Source organism: Ambystoma mexicanum, chromosome 8 (assembly GCF_040938575.1).
Source record: "Ambystoma mexicanum isolate Mex_15411 chromosome 8, UKY_AmexF1_1, whole genome shotgun sequence".
Taxonomy (NCBI): domain Eukaryota; kingdom Metazoa; phylum Chordata; class Amphibia; order Caudata; family Ambystomatidae; genus Ambystoma; species Ambystoma mexicanum.
The window spans coordinates 592,580,585-592,592,629 of record NC_090929.1 but is presented as its reverse complement, the minus strand read 5'-3'; the positions used below and the strand labels follow the sequence as shown (position 1 = coordinate 592,592,629).

Sequence of the window (12,045 nt, the reverse complement as noted above, 5' to 3'; positions counted from 1 at the left end):
CTTCCTGGCAGGTCATTGACAATTCACATACCCCACATCATCATGCATGTAATGAGACTCACCGAGTAGCCAGGATCTGTTCCCTGCGTGTCGCTCCATGTAGCGTGGTATTGTAGAGTTCCTCAAGACCATAGAATCATGGGTTGATCCAGGGAATCGGGCACAACAATGTGTAATGATCCTGTTGGAGTCACACACCATCTGTACATTCAGGGAATGAAATTGTTTTCGGTTGCGGTACTGGGCCTCCATGGCATGTGGGACGACCAATTCAACATGGGTGCAGTCGATGGCACCAATGCAACCCGGTATGCCGGCAAGTGCATGGAATCCCACTTTTGTGTTGGTTATTTCCTGCTCCGAGCGTGGTAGAGAGATGTAGTCGTCTGCGTGCTTCAGGAGGGCATCGAGCACTTGCAATAGTGTCCGTGAGAACAGTGGCTGAGAAATGCCATGCAACTGTCCGACTGTGTGCTGGTAGGTGCCTGTGGCCAGGAAGTGGAGTACAGACACCACCATCAGTAGGGGTGGGATGGCGGTTGGGCTATCTATCATGCTGACAAGGTCAGCCTGTGTCATGTCCACAATGGCGGCTATGGTGTCCCGGTCCAGACGGTAGAGGGTGTGGATCTGCTCATCAGTGAGGTTGAACGGATGTGCTCGGAGGCGTTGAATTGCGGGCTGCCTGCGTGGTGGTAGTGGCTGTGCTGGTGGGCCTTGCTGGCCCTGCCTTGGCCTCCTCCTCCTCCTGCGTCTCCTCCGTGCGGCTGGTTGTAGTTGGTGTTCGTCTACTTCTTGGAGTCGGAGCACTTGCAGTGCTATCAGGTCCCCCAGGGCCAACATCGCGAGTCCTGCCGGTAGCATTTCGGTGTGGTTGTGGGAGGAGACTGGCTGTGCAATTTATGTGTTTTCAGGCTGTATGGCCTCCACCTGTGGTGATTGATTCCACCTGTGCAAACTGCTCTCCCCTTTGGCCGAGCACGTCCCGCGCACAACGCTGCAATTCGGGGAATTGTATCTTGCTATTGCAATCATGTATTTGTACCCGATGGCCGTGTAAGATTGGTTGATATGTTCATTCTGCTGTGGTCCCATTGTTTCACATACTATCTGTGCAGTCGCGAACAGACTTGTGAGGGGTCAGTGGGACGTAGTACTCGAGTAACGGTGGGCCCTCATGCATCACTGTACCGAGTTGCAACGACGGGCGGGGCGTCCCATTCGTGGGTGAAGGCAGTTGCCATTTTCACACACAGCCGCACTCGATGGAATAATTAGTGATTTCAAACGGCCACAGATGCCTTTTCGACGTGATGTTGCAAATGAGGAATTCGAAGGGCGGCGCTTTCGGTTTCCAGCTAGCGGCGAGGAGATGCCCACAGGTCTGACTGCAAATGTAACGTTCTATTGTTCTATGTCCTTGAGACAGGGCCCATGGCGAGGGAGCAATGATTGATATGAATAGTTTGGGATGCGCAATAGCTACGTGGGCGATGAGGCCGTCCGTTCCCAAATACATGTTACTTCACAACACTGGAATTACGGGCTGGGGCACTGTGGATTTAGCAGGCTGCATAACGCACAGACTCAATGGATGTTTCTAATGTTATGTGAGTAATTATTCAGGCATTTTGATCCCGGGATGAGGGAATGATGGATGGATGCATGGGCAGGTGATTTGATACAGAGTTTGCCATGTACAGGGCTTCTTGGGATCTATCCGCCTCCCCTACGCTATGTGATGCAGGGCTGCCATAGTGGGACCATCGTCCATCTGGCCTTGTTGAGCCCTCCCTGTCTCGAGGCGCCCTCAGACACTCGTTTGTGATGGTGTTTGCACCTCGATATAGATGGTTATGAGTCGCAAGTGGTTTTGGGGTGGTGATGTTCCTTTGGAGTGGGCTAGCATGCATATGGCTGTGGATTTCGTGTGATCATTGAAGTGAGTTGTTGGTATGTAGTTCTGATGGCCATTCTGTTCTTTTTCTTTTCTTTTGGTTGACAGGTATCTCCTCCCCTTTTGCCACTGCCATCTGTATGCCACTCCTGCAGATGGATTTTACTCCCGACACCTGCTGCTTCGTGTTAATCAGTGGAGCAGCATTACGATCTTATGGGACGATCGCCAATGGGCCACATGCCCTTACGCAGTACTGGTGGCTCGGAGCAACATTTCGGCCTTTCAGCTGGACTAGTGCCTCCCCATTGGGACGGCCCTGCGGTTCTGTGCGCTTCCATGTTGCCTTTTCGTACGTGAATGTGGCTCTGTGTACCATGGGGGAACAGGGCGACACACAGGTAGTGGCTGGTCATTTCTTGCGGAAGCAGCCCACAATGGTGATTAGTGTTTTGGAGTTCATGGCCTGATGGCTGTATGTGCTTTGTGATTTTGATGTGCATAAAATTTCTATTCTGATTTGGCCCGTGTAGCGTTTTTCTTTGCAAGTGATGTGGCATATGCCTATTTGGGGGGCGATGTATTGTGAGGAGATCTGCATTGGGTTCCAGCTTCGGGGTTTAGTTGCGTGGTACTGTGCTGTGCGCGTTTGCCTACGAAGCCCAGTGAGGTCAGGGATGGGGGCTGCCAATATGCCAGTTTGAATGTTGTCATGCTCAGGGGCGGGGGATTGGGTTTTGTGTAACAGATGCCGGTCAGCCAGGTGGACTGGTTGAATGATGTGGTTTTCGGAATATTGCTGGTCACAGGTGCCTGTGTTTGCGTGCGTTTCTTGGTGGGGGACTGTGGTCATGTCCATTGGGATGGCTTCTGTATTCGTGCCATCTGTGCCCTGCAGCTCCCATTGGCCCCTCTTGTGTTTCTTTTGTTCGTTGGCATGCATGGGTGACTTGTACATTTCAATGGTTGCATTGTGGCTTCATTGCACCTTACGGGGAGTTGTACTTTGTGGGCAGGGAGCGGTGTACAGGCACTCAGTGGGGCCGTTTACGGTTGATTCGCGATGCCGTACTTCTCGCCATGGCGGAATGATACATTCCGCCATGCCTGATGGCGTTAGGTACATGTCCGCTAGGGTCGGAATTGGCGTACCGTTGCACCATGGTGGTGTTTGCGGTTTGGCATGGCGCGCGCGCGCGTGCTTGGTGCAGTTAGCGTTGGCGTTCACTACGGTGTCGCTAATGGCTTCGTACTTTGCGGTGACGGGTCATAGTCGCACCGAGCGCTATTCGATGGCGGTATTGCATTTCCGCCATCGTTTTTCGATTTCCGCCAGGGTCGTAATGAGGGCCTATGTGCCTTACTGCTAGCTTAATCCTCACACTCCTCGATTCCCACTCACTCCCCGACCACTGGTGTTAAAGCATAAAACCGTCCGCCCAGTTGTCACCCACTCCTTGCCTGATGAGGCGTGACACTAAGAATAGCTATTATGCTGCCGCCGGATTCCCTACTACTATCATTACCCTGCATCTGTATATTTGGTGCTTTTTTTTCAAATCTGCTGCCTGTAATATCTTCTTGCATCCATGATACACAAGTATTTGCCTCTAACCTGCTGCCAGTGTTTTTCTGTCATCAGCATATGCGCATTTGTTCATGTACTGCTAGTTTATTATCATTAATCTGGATTACTAGAATATTGCCCACCACTGTACCTGTCCCAATCTGCATTTCACTTACTGCCTATCCATCCTGCTGATACCAATCACTGACAACTGGCACTAGAACCTGACACACAATCTCTCAGCCTTCTGTGTCATTAGCCTTGTAAACCTACACTGTGTCTCTAGTACCAGCGCTCTATCTATTAAATGCAATGTTATTTGTCATGCTTAGATAGATTTGCCTTAAACACTATACTGTATCTAAACTGTACAAATGTATTCCAGCAGATCTCATGCCTCAACACTACCACATCAGTGCACCCCACCCAACCTCACCTTCTGCTCCCTCCTTCTCATCACCCTCACCTTCTGGGCAACCTGCAGCATGCCCCCCATACACACTGACCTCATACCACCACCTGACCCCTATCACACTGCACGCTAAACTGACAGCTGCTCTCAAGCCCACCTCCACTACAGGCTCTGCGGACTCAGAACTCGCACTAAGTATCACAGCACCTTCCACAGCACCCCACTCGCCACCCACTTTATGAACAGCAGACTTAGCACTCGTACACCCACACTACACACCAACCCACACCCCCTACACCTCACGCAGCACCCATCCCTCCAACTCACCCCACCCAACAAACACCATTCACCTTCACACACACGCGCTACTCTTCGCACCGCCACTACCGGCACCAACAAACAACATCCAACATCTACACACAATAACCTTAAATGCGCCCTCATCAACGCCCGCTCTGTCCATGCCCATGCCATCGAAATCAGTGACCTCTCACCCTCCCTCCAGGATACACCATCCTGAGACAGTACCGCAAGACATCTAAAGGCAGAGGTGTCGCCCTTATCTATAAAAACACCCTTTCCATCAGAATATGCAACCAACAATGGGATAACAATGACGATCTCCTCACGGCCAAGCTCTCTCTCTCTCCCAATTGCACCATAAACATCATTATTATTTATAGGCCGCCAGGATCTCCCTCAGGCTACCAAAAGCAACTCCTGCAATTCATAGGCAACAACCTCAAAAGCTCCACTAAAACTATTTTACTCGGTGACCTGAACTTAGGACTATTTGACCCCAAGGACAAAACAACCGCTTCACTGGCCAAATAACTCTCCCACCTAGGCTTCGAACACAAAGTCACAGCTCCCACTCATTGTAAAGGCCGAACCATTGACTGGATCGCCAACCATAACTGTTCATCATCCATCACCGACATCCTATCCCTCCCATGGACAGATCACCACTATTTACAATTCTCTATTCCCACCACGGCCACACACAAGACTCTCATTCCTGCCCCACCGGCTACAGTCAGAAGCTCTAAAAAACTCAATAAAACCAACCTCGCCCCATTACTCAATACCCATGAACTCAAACTGCCGTTCAATAATGACCCCACCTCTCTCACCAAAACCTATGCCCATGTCCTCATCCAAGCAATTGAATCCATAGCACCACTAGAAGAAAAAAAAGAAAAAACATCCATGCACTTCAACTCCTGGTTCACAGAAGAACTATAAGCTCTATGCACCAAGAAACGTAAAGCCCTTTCCAAGTGGCAGTCAGCGCCCAACCAATCCTCTCTCAAGGAATTCAAAGAAATCTACTCCACTTATAAAAAAGCCATCTTCCACGCCAAATCAGAATCCTACAATCAAAGAATCACTAAAGCCAACTCTAAAGGAAGAGAAATTGGCTCTATCTTTAAAGAGCTCACCACACCCATCTCTAGCCCAGATGAAATTGTTAAGGATGAAGCTTGGTATTCCAGCATCCAAACCGCCCTTCTCAACAAAGTTAAAACACTCCAAAACAAAATAGTATCTCAGCGCAAGGCTCTCCTGAATAAAAACACCCCCCTAACACCTTCTCACATGCCACCCCCTCAAACGCCCCTATTCGTCTTCAGAGACGTCACAGAACTAGAAGTCACAGACCTTCTAATAAAAATCAAACCCTCCACATGCAAAGGGGACATATGCCCTTCTACCATTATCGAAGAATGCGCAGACTCACTGGTGCCTATCATTACTGCTTTCATTAACTCCTCATTTTCATCAGGAATCAGACCACAATGCTTAAAAGAAGCATAGGTTTGCCTGCTACTAAAAAAGCCCTACCTTGACCCCAACTCGCCAAATAACTACCGCCCTATAACTACTGTCCCCTTCCTCCTCAAAATCCTAGACAAAGCCGCCCATAATCAAATCTAGCAATATCTGGAAACGTACGCCATTCTGGGTAGGAGACAATCAGGCTTCCGCAAGGGCCATGGCACAGAAACCGCCCTCCTAGACTTAAAGAACCAAATCACCAAAATAATGGACACTGGTAAACCTGCCCTCCTACTTCTCCTCGATCTCTCTGCCGCATTTGATCTCATAGACCACAACATCCTTACCTCCCACCTTTCCAACGCTGCACACTTCCCACACAAATCCAGCTCCTGGATAACTTCTTTCCTAGAAGGAAGGGCCATGAAAGTATACTCTGACCTGGCCAATGCTTCCCCTGAAACCATCGACTGTGGAGTCCCTCAGGGATCTTGCACTGCACCCACCCTTCATAACCAGTTTACCAAACCTCTCTTTGACTTGCTGGATGCGCTCGGCATAGCTTACACTAACTAAGCCGATGACACCCAAGTCCTCCTCCCCCTCACTGGAGATTACACCCAAGATACAGAAGCACTCCTTCAGATATACCCCACCATACAAATATGGATGGCCACCAATGGCCTCTGTTTAAACAGGGATAAAACCGAGGTCATCATCCTAAAACCTAAGGACATTTTAGCCAAACTTGGCTCTGAATACTCCCTCTTCACCATTAACAACACAAACATTCCAGTCTCCGCATCTGTGAAGACCCTAGGAGTCTACTTAGACACCACACTTTCCATGACGAAACAGGTCAGAGCCATCTCCTCCACGTCCGCACTCACCACCAAACTCATCTATGCCATAAAACCCTTCCTAACCTCCCAAAATAGCCAATCCATCGCCAGGGCCACCATAGGAGCGAGACTAGACTACTGCAACGCGCTCATAGCAGGCACCTCAACCAAAAACCTTTCTGGATGCCAAGATCAGCAAGAGTCTGACAAAGACAGGTGTTGTCTACCATATTGAAGGCAGCCAAGAGGTCCAGAATGATTGGAATAGACATTAATTTGCAGTAATGAGCAGAGGTCTAAAAGTTAGAATCCTGGCTCTGTGCCAATTCATAGAGATCTGGCTATAGAATCCCGCTTGCTGAGGGTCACGAGGATGTTGGCTTCCAGATAGGAGGAAAACATGTTAAAGATGAGTCTTTCAGGATTTAATAGAATAGGATGAGAGATGAAGGCCAGTAGTTGACTGAGTTATTGGGGGTCAGCTAAGGGCTTTTTCAGGATGGATAGGGTAGCTGTAACCTTGAAGCAGCTGGAAAAGATTCCAAAGGAGGGAAAGAGGTGTAAGGGGCCAGGGAGATAGGAGTGGATTAGTAGTGTAAGCTCCTTGAACCTTTTCAGGTACAATTGGTTGCCAGGGGTACAGGAGTGGCTGGCCATTCTAAGGGTGGTGTCAATTAGAGGGAAGCATTGGAGGGAAAGCGTGCAAAGGGAGGGTGGCAGAGATATGTGGGGAGAGCAAAGTGGGGGAGGGAGGGAAGGCTAGTAGGGTGGTGAAGGTGGCACAAATCATTTCAATTTGAAAAATAGCATACATAATTTGTAACAAAGCATTAGAAATAATTTGTTCAAGACCAGGGAAAAGCCAGCATGGATTGCAGAGTGGAGGAGAGTCTGTGTGGGTTAAATTGCAAGGTACTAACTACAATGGTTAAATAAGATGCTTGGGCAGAGTAAGAGGTGGTGGTGAAGGAAAGGAGAACTTTTTGCCAAAGAAAAGAGTGGGGGTCTTGTCTTTGTATCACTGTGGAGGCGGGTTGTATATTTGTTTTGAAGTGGCAGAGCTCTGGGCAAAGGGTATTAGGTGTGAAAGTATCAGAGGAATTCTGATGCTCAATGAGGGAGTGGAGAGCTAGGTTAAAGACAAAAAGGCCTGTTCTATTAAGGAGGACTGGGCAGGTGCAAGAGAGAGAAGAGCAGAATGGCCTTGGGCTAGGTAGAGGGTCAGGGAGGCTAGTTCCAATTTATGTCAGAGGAGGGGGGTTAGGGGGTAAGAGGGGGAGGACAGTGATGCTGAAATGGAAAATGAAGTGGAGCAAGGGAGAGGGTTTGATAGTGAGATTAGATGTAGGGATAGAGGAGGAGATGAAGACAAGGTCAAGAGAGTTTCAATGGGAGTGAGTGGATAGATTGGAAAGTGAGGTGAGGTTTTGGTCAGAGAGGAAAGAACCAAGTTCAAATCAGTGGGTGTCAGAGATCTTGGTGAAGTTGAATTCACCCAAGAGAGAAATGGGTGCTTGGGTGGGAATAAAGCTAAAGAGGTGGGACAGATTGGAAAAGAAGCCATGAAGACCGCTGATAGATATGATTGCAGATAGACTGGGCATTCTAGGGCCTAGTAAGTCGTGTGGGAGACAGAGGGGGGAAGAAAGAATTAGCTGAGGGGAGGCTAGATAAGACTAAGGGAAGTAGGCTAACCAAGGCGCCTTTTATGGACGAGGTGAAGGGCAGGGTCCCGATTAGAGGAGATGGAAAGTTGGGAGAAAAGATGAGGGGGGCAGGCAAAGGGGAAAGAGCCAGTATGGAGTGACATAGAGGTAGGGAGACAGTGGGCCTCATTACGAGGTTGGAGGTAGCCTTGCCGGTTTTACCAGCAAGGCTACCTGCAGACTCGCATCCGGGTCCAGCAGACCCGAGAATGGGCAATAACCGGACTATTCCGGCCCAGCCTGACCGGTAATTGCCCTTTCGCTGGTGCCGGGCCCGGCACATCCCCATTCGCATTTGAGCCCCATAGGGCTCAATGGGAACGGGGAAGGTGGTAGCACAGGTACCGTTAATGATGGTACCGGTGCTACCATCATGTTCTGCTTGCGGTTGCCAGTACGGCCACCAGGTCAGACCTGGTGGCTGCAAGGACACCCACGAGTAGAACTCCTAGTATGGTGGTACGGTAGCAACGGTGCCGGTAGCGATACCGGCGCCTTTGTTGCCTTACCGCCATACTTGTAAGGAGGCCCAGAGATGATTAAGAGTAGGGCGAGTTAGGGATGCATTCTGGGGGGCAAGTGGAGAGTGCACAGGTAGAATGGTGAAGTGCTGAGTCATCACTCAAAACAACAAAAACAGTCGTCTATAACAATGATACTGCCAACAGTAAGGCTACCAACAAATACTCCCTCATACTACACATTTAACTTTACTACCAATGTCCCAAGGCTATTTTATGTGTGTCGTGTGCTGAATGATGTCTTATGTGCATTGTATATGCATATTGTGCCTACTTATGTTCTGATCATTTTGTGTGTGTGTGTGTGTGTATATGTGTATTCAAAGCATATTGTTATTAGCTGTCTGAGTGCACTGTGTGTACTCCTAGTAATAGGGTTTATTCTGTCTGTGGGGGATTTGGGATCTGTGTGAATGAGTGAGTGAGTGTGTGTGTGTGTGTTCGCATATTATCCATTTTGATTGTCTGAGCATATTGTATTTACTAACATTCCAAGGACATGTATGTGAATGTGTTCATCCTGCAGGGGGTAAACATTTCAACTTGCAATATGCTAGCTAGTCGTGCAAAGTAATTTGCTACCCCAGTTCAATGTTCATACATGAATGAGGTCTGAAGTTATACAATATTTCGGAAACTTCCTTAAAAACACCAATTCATAAAGAGACGACACTTGCACTTTGCAACCACCTCAAAGTGTGCATTAAAGAATATTTTTGAATGTGTACAATTTACATCCTAGGAGAAACTAAACAATGTGAACTCAGTGTTTCCCAATGTACTCAACTGCTTTGGAAAAACATTTATATTAATTGTGCCATATTATCGTAGGTAAAGGGCAGACACAAGCAGTGGGACAGAAGCACACTTTCTTATGATGAGTTTGTGATATATTTTCCTAACTGTTCACTGAACCCTGCCGCTTGCCCAGTATACATTGCTAGTTCAGTACTTCCCCCACGGGATTGAGTGGTTGCCTTCAAACATGGCCATCTCCTCTGCTCTGTATCTGTGCACAGGGGGTTACATCGGCTTAAGTTGGTATATCCTGCAATGTGCATTCTCGAAGTAGCAAACTCTCATTCCACATCGTCGAAGTGGGAGGAGCATGCAGGGACAGTGGGGCCAACCTGGTTCGTTTGACAAATGTCTACCTACAATCTCTGAGATAGTCTGCATAGTGCACTCATTGAGGAACATGTGATCTCACTGACAAATAGTCTGTAATATAGCATAATTTGGCACCAGCTGCCTTCCACTCTATTTCGAGGTAAACTACTAAGCGAAAATAAGCGATTAAGCCCTGCAGAAACCCAGCCTCATTGTGTGAAACCCATCCCCGACATATGCTACACAGCACTTTGTGTTTCAGAACCTTTCCCCACTGGCACCCATCAACATGTCCTCCAACTTGAGAGGCCACTGATCACCTCCATCTTTTAATCATGGCCATGCTTGGACTAACTATGCAATGAAGACTCTATTGACTAAGGTTTAGCTGATGTATTGTCTTGTAGTGTCTCTCTACATCCAGGTCCTTTTCTTGCCAGGTACTGAAAAAGCCCTTTGCCTGTGGTTTTGAGTCATAGTCTGCACACCAAAGTCTATCTGTTTGAGAGGTTAACAGCATAAATAAATACAGAGCCTGTGCTTCAATTTGAATGCTCATTTGACTGTGTGAAGTCAACATGTTATATAAAAAACACACACAATCCACAGGAATTCAGAAATGTACCCCTGCATGAAAATTCGATGTGGGCAGAGATGCAGGCGTATGTGTAGCACGGAGATGCTGGAGGACACAGGAGCAGACGTTACATGCTTTCCCTCAACTCCTTGCTGTAAATGCATAGACCATAATTTATATCCATCAATATGTTTCCTGTATCGCTTCTGCCCACATCAAAAGGAACCCCACCAAAGTATGTCCAAGATGATGTGTTCTTCAGTGTGCGTGATAGCACTGCACCCTTTATTCACATAAGAATGAAGTTTCCCTTGATGCTACCATGCACTAGACTTCCCGCACCACCCTCCCCCAGGTCCACTCACTCTATGTTCATTAATAACAAAAAAATCTTACTTTGGACAGTCTTCTAACAAATACTGTAACGAGGGGAGATCTCCTTTGGCCGCAGCGTAGTGAATAGGTAGTGCTCCTGTGTCTGTGGTAATCATTGCATCATTGCTTCCGAAACGCAGTAACCAATTGATTATTTCGTGGTGACCGAATCTCGCAGCGAGATGCAGAATCGTGGCACCAGAATTGTCTTTGTCCTGTGGATTAAACACAAACGAGAATCATTTGTTTGATTATTTAAAAAAAAACTTTTTTAACCATAATTAAATATACATTTTCTACAGATTTAGTAATAGTAAATTCACTCTAACAAAAAACAAATATACACTCATTGTGTATCTTCAATGGGTATGATGAAAACTCTGCATAAATACATAAGTAAGATGTAATCCAGAGAGGAGTAAAGTATGAAAAATGAATCACAAAATATCACAGGGATGTGCTAAATTTGACATGTGAGAAGAGTTGGTATGTAGTTAATCATGGCATTAAAAGGCGGATATAGAGCCAGCTCTTATGTTTCCTATTTCCATGGCTGTTGAAGTTTTCCTCCATATAGAGAGTTTTATTTATCATCCGCCAGTCAGTCATGAATTACAATACATTTTCCATACTATTCATATAAGGTAACAAATGATACCTTTTGATTAGGAATTTAAAGTCAGCCACATAGTATTCATCTTTTTAAAATCCCTTTTGTAAATAATAATTTTTTCCTTTAAAGCATTTTTCCATAGTTTCTTAACATGATGAGCAAACTGGAGAGAGACAATTAGTCCTATGAACAATTTGTGGTAATATTAACGTCTTCACATTAACTAGAACTATACTTCCTTTCAACATAGTTAAAACTAATTCAAACTGACAAAAGACTTTCATGTTGGAAAGTTGTCATTTAAAGCAAATATTGGGGCACTAGCCGTGGCCGGGCGTAATGTACGCCGTTCCAGCCTATCTTAAAGTTCAATATTGGTTGCTAATTCATAGGGTCACTTCTGTCCCCCTTGTTAAATATCGAGATTACCACCAATCACTTCCAGGAAGGGGGCGTAGGTCCATGTGACCTATTAATGGTCATTGAAAAGGCTAAACGTATAAGTAACTGTCTTCTTTTGAATTTAAAAGTTATATTTTTTATCAGATGGAATGAGAGGTATGTGCGGTATGATAACAGTATCTAAGGTCCATCGATAACATGGGCCTCTATGATGTGTCTTTGTAGATGTGTAATTGTCAACCTT

At 46.8% G+C, this 12,045-nt stretch overlaps 1 protein-coding gene across 8 annotated transcripts in view; it reads right to left on the bottom strand.

The window, feature by feature from the left end:
* ESPN (espin) overlaps positions 1–12,045 on the bottom strand; it is a 1,343,653-nt gene that overhangs the window by 1,248,745 nt on the left and 82,863 nt on the right. For all 8 annotated transcript variants that reach the window (XM_069610300.1, XM_069610294.1, XM_069610295.1 and 5 more), the window contains exon 2: positions 10,808–11,001. In XM_069610300.1, coding sequence (XP_069466401.1) covers positions 10,808–11,001 — 194 coding nt within the window. The remainder of the gene's footprint in view (positions 1–10,807; positions 11,002–12,045) is intronic.